Here is a 12,777-nt window from a genome sequence, read left to right on the forward strand (position 1 = left end):
TGCACCGAGATGCTGAACTTCATATGTCTTCAATTAAAATAAAATAAGACTTGGGGCCGGCATTGTGGTGTAGCCGGTGAGGCCACCGCCTGCAGTGCCAGCATCCCATATGGGCACCAGTTCAAGTCCCAGCTGCTCCACTTCCAATCCAGCTCTCTGCTATGGCCTGGGAAAGCAGCGGAAGACGGCCCAAGTCCTTGGACCCCTGTACCTACATGGGAGACCCGGAAGAAGCTCCTGGCTGCTGGCTTCAGATTGGCACAGCTCCAGCCGTTGTGGCCAATTGGGGAGTGAACCAGCAGATGGAAGACCTCTCTCTCTCTCTTTCTCTGCCTCTCCTTGTCTCTCTGTGCAACTCTGACTTTCAAATAAATAAATAAATCTTAAGAAAAAATAAAATAAGACTCTTTATCTGCTTTCTCTTCTGCATTTATGAATTGATGGCTCACTGCTGAAAACTGGCATATCTCTATTAAGCTGCAACATCACACATCTCCCATTTTGATCCTTTGTGAAGCACTGCCCTTCATCAAACCATACTGAGTATGAGGTAGGTCTGGGTCCCCGCGGACTCTAACCATTCTCTAACACAGGAAAGCAGCGGGGGGAAACCACACACCACTCCCAGGGAGGAGTTCAGGAGGTGCTGATTTTAAAATGTTCAGGGGATGATCAAAACGAAGTCAGCAGGAGAGGGTTGGAAGCCAACAAAACCGAAGGCCAGGCAGTTTGAATAAAGCAGTATTTATATACTGTGGTCCAGGCAGAAACGAGTGGCGAGGCATGAGCACATGTGGGCCCATAGTGTTAATACAAAATATGACGGACATGTCCCTGGTGATTTGACATTTTCGAAGTCTCCAACTGGCTGGTTTTCTTACGCACCTGCTTGATACCAGGTAGCAGTAGGTCTAGGAATACTAACATAAAATTATAACATATAACATAAAATTATAACATAAAAATAATAACAAAATTATTATTCTCTCATGGTGGATAGAAGATGTGTGTTTGAAAATCTACATTATCAAGCGGCATATAGTTAGAGTCTCAGTTTCCCTTTATGACAGGGTTAGACTTCAGGATTTCAAAGACATAATACCCAAAGACAATTCAGAGGGAGAGACAGAGAGGGACAAAGAGGAGAGACAGAGAGAAAGGTCTTCCATCTGCTGGTTCACTCTCAAATCAGCCACAATGACCAGTGCCAGGCCAACCCAAAGCCAGGAGCCAGGAGCTTCTTCCAGGTCTCCCACAGGGTGCAGGGGTCCCAGCACTTGGGCCATCTTCTACTGCTTTCCCAGGCCATAGCAGAGAGCTGGATCAGACGTGGAGCAACTGGGACACGAAATGGTGCCCATATGGGATGCCAGCACTGCAGGTAGAGGCTTAGCCTACTATGCCATTGTTCTGGGGCCCCTGTGAGAGATTTTGATTAAAAGATATCACATTGGCAGTCATTATCCATCCACCGCCCACCCCTCTATCCATTCATTTTTCTATGCATCCATTCATTTCCTCACTCATTCATTCATTCTATTACCTCCAACCTTCTGGGAACAGTTCCTTCTCCTTGGAAATTTTTCCTTATCCTTTCTTACTTTATGGGGTGCTCTCTGACCTCTAAGTCTTGGTTAATACCCTACTCCATATCTCCATCATTACGCTGGTCAAGTGCTATTCCCGGGTACCACCCAATTGCATTGTGCAGTCAGAAAGTAATCATTGGCTACATCAGTTAACTATTCCATCATTCAAAAGAGAAAAAAAAATGAATGCATTGGAAAACTGTCAACCCCAGCCCACTGACCTGTGGGTTGATTCAGTGGATCTGGCATGCAGTGGCCAGGCTAGGCCTGCCAGGACCACTTATACACACGTGGTCAGCTGGCAAGTGGACTGGAAGCCGGGAGGTTCACTCCTTGGCGTGGGCGCTAGGCTTGGGCACATTCGCAGCCAAAGCCCGGCTCGAGCTGTGCACTTCATCAGGTCTGAGTCACAGATCTGTCTGGATTCCAGGGGTCAGGGAACGGCCTTCACCGTTTGATAGGCGAAGCTTCAAAACGGCACAGCCCCCTTGAGTGGTCTACTGCCTTGAATGTAAAACAGAAGCAGTGCTCCTCCGAGAAAGAGCAGAGCTTTATACGTGACAATGAAAGGAGCCCTTGGGGAATTGTCAAGACAGACTTGGAACATGCAACGAGCAGTAAATTGCTTTAAACAAAAAAAGTTTGCAAAAAATATTTTAAAAAATCCCTATGGGGCCCAGAAGTGGGAGGGCCCTGGGAAGCATCAAAGGGACTGAGAGCAAAGCTGGTGGTCCGGGAGGGCGGAGGCGCAGCCCTGCAGCGCCCCATTCTAGCAGATCCGCCCTAGCGTTTCCCAAAGGCCCATGTGTTAAAGGCTAGGTCCCCAAGGCCTTGGGCTAATGTTTAGTGGATTCATGTGAATGGCTAACGGATTAAGTGTGGACGATTAATCCAGTGATGTTTCTGAGGGCAGAACCTTTGAGACGTGATTAGATGGGGTTAGGTTGTTGGGGTGGAGCCCCCAGGATCAGGAAATAGCACACAGACACAGACACACATGGTTCCTTTCCCTCTATCTCTGCTCCCTGGCTCGCCATGCGACTCCTCCTTTACAAGCTTTCTGCTCTCCACTGCCCTCGCCAGACACCAGACCAACGGGGCCATTCCAAGTTGGATCACTAAGCATCCAAAATGATGAGCCTAAATACACCTCCTCCCTTCACAAGCTCATTCTCTGTGGTGTCCGGTATAGTCATGAAAAGTTGACAGACACCATGCACCTGCTCTCATTGCAATCAAGTCAGTGCGCTCCTGTTTAAGTCTCCAGCTGTCTCCGCCTACCATACTATTTGAAGCAAATCAAGGATTGCTCCTATGTAAATATTTCAATCAGTATTTCTAACACAGGGAATTTTTTTAAAATGTGTAAACACAGGGGCCAGCTTTGTAACGCGGCAGGGTAAGCTCCTGCTCGCAATGCCAGCCTCCCATGACAGAGCCCAACTCAAGTTCTGACTGCCCTGCTTCTGAGCCAGCTCCCTGCTAGTGCATCTGGGAAAGCAGCAGATAATGGCCCAAGTGCTTGTGCCACTGGCACCCATGTGGGAGATCTGGATGGAGATCGTGGCTCCGGGCTTTGGCCTGGCCCAGCCACGATAGTTGTGGTCAATTGGAGAGTGAACCAATGGATGGAAGATATTCTCCCCTCCCCTACTTCCTTCTGTCTCTTGTCACTCTCCCATTCAAAGAAATAAAAGACATTTTCAAAAAATAAAATGTATAAGCACAATACTTTAAAAATGGATAATTATTTAATATGATCAAATTTGCAGTCGGCATTCAGATTTCCAATGTTCTGCATGATAAGGACCACATACTGCCAGTGACTGATACATATCACGCTTATCACCCAGCAGGATGCCTGTCTGATGGTCTCCTTCCCTCTCTCTCCCTTCTGATACAGGTGGTCTTCTGTATCTGCAGGCTCCCCAACTATTGATCCAACTCACAACAGATCAAAGATATTTTCAATTGCTTTTGAACTGAACATGTACAGGTGATTTCTGTTGTCATTGTTCTTGAAACAATATAATGGGACAGTATAACAACTACTTTCAGAGCATTTATGGGTTTTTTTTTAAGATTATTTATTTATTTATTTATTTGAAAGTCAGAGTTAACAGAGAGAGAAGGAGAGGCAGAGAGAGAGAGGTCTTTCATCCACTGATTCAGCCCCCAATTGGCCGCAATGGCCGGAGCTGTGCCAATCCAAAGCCAGGAGCCAGGAGCTTCTTCCACGTCTCCCACGTGGGCACAGGGGTCCAAGGACTTGGGCCATCTTCCACTGCTTTCCCGGGCCACAGCAGAGAGCTGGATTGGAAGTGGAGCAGCAGGGACTCAAATCAGCACCCATATGGGATGCCGGCACTGCAGGTGGCAGCTTCAGCCACTACATGGCGGCACTGGCCCCACATTTGTGTTGTGTTAGGTGTTCTAAGTAACTCTGGAGGAGATTTAAAGTATATAAAAAATGTGCATGGATTATATACAAATATTACTCCGTTTTATATAAGTAACTTGAGCATCTGAGGCTATCAGTGTCCTTGGGGAGTCCTGGAGCCAATCCCTTATGGGTACCCAGGGACAATCATTTGTCCAGCAGAGTTTCCCCTGGTCTGGGTTTTGTTGTTATTGAAGCTCTTTTTCTGTCTCCCAGATTTCCTCCGAATGGATAATTGGCTCTCGTGACTTGATTTACTTATTTTGGAAACATGACTTAGTGGATGGTATTAATTTCTACCCCTTATAATTTTTTTAAAAGATTTATTTATTTATTTGAAAGGCAGAGTTACAGAGAGGCAGAGGCAGAGAGGCAGGGAGAGAGGTCTTCCATCCGCTGGTTCACTCCCTAGGTGGCTACAATGGCCGGAGCTGTGCTGATCAGAAGCCAGGAGCCAGGAGCTTCCTCCAGGTCTTCCACTGCCTTCCCAGGCCGTAGCAGAGAGCTGGATGGGAAGTGGAGCAGCTGGGACGTGAACCGGCACCCACTATGCCACAGCGCCGACCCCTACCCCTTGTGTTTTGAAAGACTCTTTCCAAAATGTGGGTCTCATATTATGCTAGTTGGCATTTTGTGTAAATAAAATGTTCACAATCTTCTCCTCCCAATTAGCGAGCACATTTTAGCTTTTGCATGGTTATTGGCTCCACCGAGAAATAGGGAATGTGGAATACATGTGATGCTTTTGAAAACCCATAGCAATAAACCTCCAAGTCCGTTCAGTTTGGAAACGCGATTGGTTTATATGGGATCTAGTTGCCAGCACTCAGCACTCAGTAAAGCTTTATAAGACCCAGTAAAATGTCTCACACATGGGCGTGAGCAGCACAGTGAAAGCAACGCGTGAAACAGAAAGAGAAAGGTAGTGACAAGAGGGAGGCTTGGGTGTGGGCTGAGGACACAGTGACAGAAATACAGGTGTCAGAGACTTCTGACAGCTGTGTCAACATCAGCCATCTCAACAGGACACTGCCTTTGCTGTGGGCCCCCCGTACACATCCGGCTCAGCCAGCAACCGGCCACGATCTTATTGTCAGCTGAGACCTGGAGACCTGGACGCACCCTGTGTGTGTAAACACATGCGCACTGCTGTAGCTTACGTCATTTCTTTAAATAGAATCACCTTCCCTGTTGGGACCATGCAGCTAGGCAGGCTGCGAAAACGATGCTCTTTTCGTGTACATGTCAAAGAACAGTTTTTTGGTTTTTTTTTTTTCCCCAAAACTCCATGACTTTATTTAGAGCTGATGCTAGCCCCAAATATGAAGAGGGAAATTGGAAATGAGAACAGCATTCCCTCCTCTCACAATTGCCCTGAGCTGGCCCCTGGAGAAAAGGCTGGTGTGACTGCCCCATGGCCGTCTACAGAAGGCGGAAGGGAAAGTGACCCGAGGGCCTTGGATCTGAAGGCTATCAGGCGGCAGCCCTGAAACTTAATATGCCCTTGGCCTTGCCAGCCCCATACCTTTGTTCGATTTTTATGAGCATCGGCCTGGGAGCGCGTGCTCGCTCGCTCGCTCTCTTTCTTCTTCTTTGTCTTACTTTTAGGACACAGGAAGCCACGGACAGGGGAGGCTTCCATGGCGAAGCTGTGAAAGCATACATTTTCACTTGATACCATGGACATTTGTAAACCAGTGGCACTGCTGTTGGATCGCTGATTCCTGAGTCAAGCGGTCCCAGATTAGGGAGAGTAAAAATGCCTTCTGGCCACCATCACCCCCTGCGGCTACAGGTGCAGGGTAGACTGTGACACCGGAAGTGCAGGGCAGCGAAACATGGGTGGACTGCGGGTTGCAAGCCCAGCTCCAGCCTGGGTGCTGCTAACCACAAGGTGAGCTGGACTTGAGTGTCCTCCGGCATCAAATCAGGTACTCCCCAAGTCTCCTGCCTCTCAGCTCTCAGAGGTCTGATGCAGGCCTACATAACTCAGTTGCTCTGCATTGGTACTGCAGTTCTCACAAACTGAAGGTTTGGGGCAGCCCTGTGTGTAGCATGTCTATTGGCACCGTTTTCCAAACTGTGTGTGTTCATTTCATGTCTCCGAATCACATTTTGGCAATTCTTGCAATTTTTAAACCTTTCTTTTGATAAAAAAAAAAAAAGATGCATTTATTATCCATTTGAAAGGAGACTGACAAGAGAAAGAGGGTGATACAGGGAGAGTGAGAGATCTTCCATCCACTGGTTCACTCCCCCAAATGGCCACAACAGCTGGACCTGGGCCAGGCCAAAGGCAGGTGCCTGGAACTCCATCCTGGTCTCCCACACTGGGGCAGGAGCCCAAGGACTTGGGCCATCTTCCACTGCTCTCCCAGGTGCATTAGCAGGGAGCTGGAACAGAAGCAGAGCAGCTAAGACTCAAACTAGTACCCCCATAAAGGACACTAGTGTTTCAAGTGGTAGCTTAACTTGCTGATCCACAATGCCAGCCCCTAAAACTTTTTCTAAAACATTATTGTATCTGTTATAGTGACCTGTGATCAGTGACCTTTGCCATTACAATTGTAATTCCTTTAGGGTACCATGCACTGTTCCCACGAGATGGCAAACTCCAATCCCAGATGTGTGTGTTCTGACTACTGTATTGACTGGTTATTCCCCATCTCTCTTCCTCTCTTCCACCTCCCTATACCCTCCAGGTCTTCCACTGCCTTCCCAGGCCGTAGCAGAGAGCTGGATGGGAAGTGGAGCAGCTGGGACTTGAACCGGCGCCCACTATGCCACATGCCACCTGAGACATGACAGTTCTGAAATTAGATCAGTTCATAACTGTATAGTAGCCTCTTAAGTGATCAAGTGAAAGGAATAATCAAAAGCCAGAAATGGGGCTGGCTCTGTGGCACAGTAGGTTAATCCTCCACCTGTGGCACCAGCATCCCATATGGGCACCAGTTCGAGTCCCTGCTGCCCCTCTTCCAATCCAGTTCTCTGCTATGGCCTGGGAAAGCAGTGGCTGGCCCAAGTGCTTGGACCCCTGTACCCGCATGGGAGACCCGGAAAAAGCTCCTGGCTCCTGGCCTCGGATCAGAGCAGCTCCGACCGTTGCAGCCATCTGGGGAGTGAACCAGCGGATGGAAGACCTTTCTCTTTAACTCTCCCTCTCACTGTCTGTAACTCTACCTCTCAAATAAATAAATAATTTTTTAAAAAGAAAAGCTGGAAATGACTCTGTTTAGCGAGGAAATCATGTGGAAAGCTAAAACAGGCTGAAGACGAGCCCTTTAGCACCAACCAGTCAGCCAAGTTTGTGAATGCAAAGCAAAAGCCCTTGGAGGAGATTAAAAGGACTGCCCCAGTGAACACACGAATGATCTGCAAGTGAAGCAGCCTTGTTGCTGACGTGGAGAAAGGCTTAACAGTCTGGACAGAAGACCAACCCTGCCGCAACAGTGCCCTAAGCCAAATCCTATCCCAGCAAGGCTCTAACCCTCCTCAACTCCACAGAGATCGAGGGAGGTGAGGAAGCTGCAGCGCAGAAGTCTGAGGCCACAGGAGCTTGGTTCATGAGGTCTGGGCAAACAAGCCCCTGCGCAACATTTAACATGGAGCAGCAAGTGCTAACGTGGGCGCTGCGGCGAGTGATCCTGAAGATCTCGCTAAGGAGAGTGGTGAAGGCAGCTATAGCGAGCAACAGATTTTTTTTTTTTTTGTAATATCTAACATTTTGGTGTTTTTTTGTTTTGTTTTGTTTTTGACAGGCAGAGTGGATATTGAGAGAGAGAGACAGAGAGAAAGGTCTTCCTTTTTGCCGTTGGTTCACCCTCCAGTGGCCGCTGTGGCTGGCGCATCTCGCTGATCCAAAGCCAGGAGCCAGGTGCTTCTCCTGGTCTCCCATGGGGTGCAGGGCAGGACTTGGGCCATCCTCCACTGCCTTCCCGGGCCATAGCAGAGAGCTGGCCTGGAAGAGGGGCAACGGGGATAGAATCCGGTGCCCCAACCGGGACTAGAACCCGTTGTGCCGGCGCTGCAAGGCAGAGGATTAGCCTGTTAAGCCACGGTGCTGGCCGCGAGCAACAGATTTTTACTACAGATAAAGTAGCTGTCTATTGGAAGAAGTGGTCAGCTAGACTTTCAGAGCTGGAGAGGAAAAGTGAATGCGTCAAAGGATGGGCCGCCCGTCTAGTTAGGGGCTGATGTAGCTGGTGACTCTCGGTTGAAGCCGATGCTCACTCACCATTCTAAAATTCCTACGGCCCTTAAGAATTATATTAAATCTACTATCCCTGTGTCTATGAATGAAACCACAAGGCCTGGATGAGAGCGCATCTGTGGCCAACACGGCTTACTGGCTAGTGTAAGCCTGGTGTTGAGACCCACGGCTCAGAACAAAAGATTCCTTTGAAAATGCTATGGTTCACTGATAGTACACCTGGTCACCCACGAGCTCTGAAAGATTTGTGCAATGAGATTCATGTTGTTTTCATGCCTGCTAAATAACATCCATTCTGCAGGCCATGAACTAATAAGCGATTCTGATTTTCCAGTTTTATTACTTAGGAAATACATTTCATAAGACTATAGCTATAGTCTATAGAGTGTAGACTATGGCTGACAGATAGTGATTGATCTGGTGGATCTGGGCAGAGTAAGCTGAAAACCTTCTGAAAGGGATTCACCACTCCTGATGCCAATGAGAACATCCATGAGTCATGGGAGGAGGCAAAAATTCTCAACATTATTAGGAGTCAGGAAGAAGTTGATTCCAACCAAGACCTCAGTGGAGGAAATAACTATATATGTGGTAGAAATAACAAGAGAACTGGAATTAGAATTGGAGCCGACGATGTGACTGTATTGCTGCCATCTCGTGATAGAATTTTAATTGTTGAGGAGTTGCTTCTTAGGGTGGTTTCTTGAGATGAAATCTATTCTAGATGAAGATGCTATGAACGTTGTTGCAATGACATAAAAGGATTTAGAATACAACACAAGCTTAGTTGTTAAAGCAATGGCAAGTTTTGAGAGAACTGACTATGATCTTGAAGGAAGTTCCACTGTGGGCAAAACGCTATCAAACAGCGTCGCACCCTGCACAGAGATCTTTTTTTAAAAGGGAGAGTCAATGGATGCAGCAAAACTCATTGTCGTCCTATTTTAAGAAATGTCCACAGCCACTCAGTCTTCAACAACCACCACTCTGATCCACCAGCAGCTGCCAACATCCAGGAAGGACCCTCCGCCAGCAAAAACATTATGACTCATTGCAGTCTTAGAAGACTGTTAACATTTTTAAGCAATCTTCATTCAGGGTTGTAGACTGCTTTGCAAATGTAATGCTGTTGCATACTTAATAAGCTACAGTATAAATAGAATGTTTATATCCACTGGGAAACAAAAACATTGTGACTTGCTTTATTATAATATTTACTTTATTGCAATGATCTGGAGCCAAACTTACAATATCTGTGAGGTTTGCCTGTATGCAGTTGTATGAGTTTCCTACTGCCACTGTAGCAAATGCACATAAATACGGTGGCTTCAAACAACACAGGCTTACTGTCTTCCATTTGGGGAGGTCAGAAGCCCAACGTGGAAGTTCTCATCGAAAAAATCAGATGGTCACAAGGCTGTGTTTCCTTCTGGATTCTCTAGTGAAGAATCCATTTCTTTTCTTTTCCTGCCTTCTAGAGCTTCTCACATTCTTTGGCTCCTGGCCCCCTCCTCTGCCTTCAAAGCCAAGCCTTGTCACTCTGTCACCTTTCTGGTTCTCTGCACACAGAAGGGGCTATCTGATTTTAAGAATGGGTGGATCCAGTTCATCCAGAATAACCTTCCCAAGTCAAGGTCTTTCACCTTGTTCCCATCCACTGAGTCTATCTAACCCATCAGTGAACACACTCATAGTGTCCAGAGAATATGGCCTGGACGTCTGTGGGGGCCATCAGTCATTGTATCAATCAAGTTTTCCTCAAGAGGAGGGAAAAAGAAAACTAATAAAAGGAACTTCCAAGGAGACTCTGAAGTCCACACTGCTTCTGCTATCATTTAAGACCCTAAACTACACCTTTTGCAAATTGTTACCTGACTTCCCACTCTGGACTTTGTCCCAGTCCCATTAAGCTTGCTTCCTGAGAGCCTAAGCCACCCCACCTTCAGTGGCCCCACCCCTTCAAGGTCCAGCCAATGCGCCTTCCATGATCCTCCAAGAGGGAAACAAACCGATGGCGTTTTGTGTTGATAAGCCCTCTGCCCAACTGTACCCTCCTCATGTCCCACAAGAATGAAGGAAGGTTCATTCAGCCTGATGACCATGTCCCCGTCACCGCATCCATGCGGTCCGATGCCCATGTCCCCGTCACCGCATCCATGTGGCCCGTTGCCCATGTCCCCATCACCACATCCATGTGGCCCGATGTCCATGTCCCCATCACCACATCCATGCGGCCCGATGCCCATGTCCCCGTCACCGCATCCATGTGGCCCGTTGCCCATGTCCCCATCACCACATCCATGTGGCCCGATGTCCATGTCCCCATCACCACATCCATGCGGCCCGATGCCCATGTCCCCGTCACCGCATCCATGTGGCCCGTTGCCCATGTCCCCATCACCACATCCATGTGGCCCGATGTCCATGTCCCCATCACCACATCCATGCGGCCCGATGCCCATGTCCCCGTCACCGCATCCATGCGGCCCGATGCCCATGTCCCCGTCACCGCATCCATGCGGCCCGATGCCCATGTCCCCGTCACCGCATCCATGCGGCCCGATGCCCATGTCCCCGACACCGCATCCATGCGGCCCGATGTCCATGTCCCCGACACCGCATCCATGCGGCCCGATGCCCATGTCCCCGTCACCGCATCCATGCGGCCCGATGCCCATGTCCCCGTCACCGCATCCATGTGGCCCGTTGCCCATGTCCCCATCACCACATCCATGTGGCCCGATGTCCATGTCCCCATCACCACATCCATGAGTGCTGGCTGGCTGACAGCATGAAGGAGCCTCAGCGGACCCCTCCAGTGGAGCAGGAATACCACGGAGACGAAGTTCTGCCCCATTAGATCCTGGGGCTGAGTGTGAAGCCCCTCATAAGGTGTTTGCCCCTACGGAAGGCGAAGCCCCACTTGTGTGTGCAGAGGACGCACGATGCAGGCCCCATGTCCCCATGAGCAGAAATCCACGTGGCTTGATGATGGATGAGGCACAGCAGGAGAGAAGACTGCTTACGGTCTCCGCTTCCACCTGCTCTCCTCCTCCCACCAACACAATTCCTCCTGCTGGAACAGCGGAGAAATAGGTCACAAAACAGCTGGGACTCATCCAACCCCACAGCTCTGCTATAGGTTGAGTTGTGTCCCCTTGACATTGGCACATGCACGTCCTAACCCCAGTACCTCGTCATGTGGCCTGACTGAGGTTTTTATGGAAAGGAGGAAATTTGGATAACACATATACAGGAAGAATATCGCGTAAAGATGGGAGTGATGGTACCACTACTAAAACAACTGCCAGGGACAGGGAAAAAAAATCTGGGAGCAAACCCCTTCCCTGCCATCTTCAGAGGGTGCTTGGCTCAGCTGACATCTGAAGCTTGAAGCTCTGGTTTCTAGAATCGTGGGACAATTGAATGCCAACTCAAACCCACTGAGGCTGACTTCCTGTGAAAGCAAATGCCTTGGCTGGTGCCGCAGCTCACTTGGCTAATCCTCCACCTGTGGCGCTGGCACACCGGGTTCTAGTCCTGGTCTGGGCGCTGGATTCTGTCCCGGTTGCTCCTCTTCCAGTCCAGCTCTCTGCTGTGGCCCGGGAGTGCAGTGGAGGATGGCTCAGGTCCTTGGGCCCTGCACCCGCATGGGAGACCAGCGCCTGGCTTTGGATCGGGTGAACCAACAGAAGGAAGACCTGTCTCTCTGTCTCTCTGTCTCTCACACTGTCTAACTCTGCCTGTCAAAAAAAAAAAAAAAAAAAAAGCCAACGCTTTTACATACACAGTCAACACTTCAAACGCCACAGGAGGCACCACAACAGAAAACTCTGGACTTGTCACCTAACCTCTTTAAACCTCCAAGTCCCTCATCTCTCCAAAAGAGGAAGCTCTTTGGCTCAGAGCCACGTGCCAGCGGGCTGGGTGAGTGTTGTGGTCTTCACACTGCTGGGATGCTCTGAAGTCACACCTGCACCTCTGAGCTCTCCAGCAATAGGCCAGGTATTTGCTTTGTTTGAGAAGAACATGAGTCTTTCCTTTGGATGTTTCTTGGGCCTGGCTACCCACATTGGCAACTTTGGCTCTCACCTGCTCTTTGCAGGCCCTGTGGTGGGCAAGGGCTACCAGAACTACCAGGAGGAGCCACTGAGTGTGTGTCTCCCCCAACCCACAGTGGGAAGTGCTCCCCAGGGGTCAGAGGTCCAGAGTCCCTCTGCCTTCTCTCTAGAATCACCTTTGTTGTTTAAGGAAGGAGGTTCCCATCATCATACTCATGTTTCCCCTAAACCGTACAGAGCAATATGGAGGGGACATGGGTGCATTTCCCATCATGCAACAGTGTGCCAGGAGGGGACTTGACGAATTCCTTTTGCTGAAGTCAGTTGCCATCTGGGCATCTGTGGGGGTGATGGGGATCTTCACGTGTCCACTTGACAGGCCGTGGGGTGCCCAGACATGTGGTTAAGCACTATGCTGCATGTGTTGGTGAGGTGCCTTCTGATCAGTAGCCTGAATAAATGTGTTGCCATCTA

At 49.1% G+C, this 12,777-nt stretch overlaps 1 protein-coding gene across 1 annotated transcript; it reads right to left on the reverse strand.

Annotated features, from left to right (window-relative positions):
- Nucleotides 1–8,155: 8,155 nt before the first annotated feature.
- Nucleotides 8,156–10,992, reverse strand: LOC133772429 (uncharacterized). The gene is made up of 2 exons (XM_062208887.1): nt 10,293–10,992; nt 8,156–8,169 (listed from the first exon to the last, which is right to left on the reverse strand). The coding sequence occupies exons 1-2, from the start codon at nt 10,990–10,992 to the stop codon at nt 8,156–8,158; spliced, it is 714 nt and encodes a 237-aa protein (XP_062064871.1).
- Nucleotides 10,993–12,777: the final 1,785 nt, after the last annotated feature.

This window comes from Lepus europaeus, chromosome 13 (assembly GCF_033115175.1).
Source record: "Lepus europaeus isolate LE1 chromosome 13, mLepTim1.pri, whole genome shotgun sequence".
In the NCBI taxonomy this organism is placed as follows: domain Eukaryota; kingdom Metazoa; phylum Chordata; class Mammalia; order Lagomorpha; family Leporidae; genus Lepus; species Lepus europaeus.

Coding starts and splice junctions, on each gene's coding strand:
- LOC133772429 (XM_062208887.1), bottom strand. CDS start 10,992: ATGGACATCGGGCCACATGGATGTGGTGATGGGGACATGGGCAACGGG.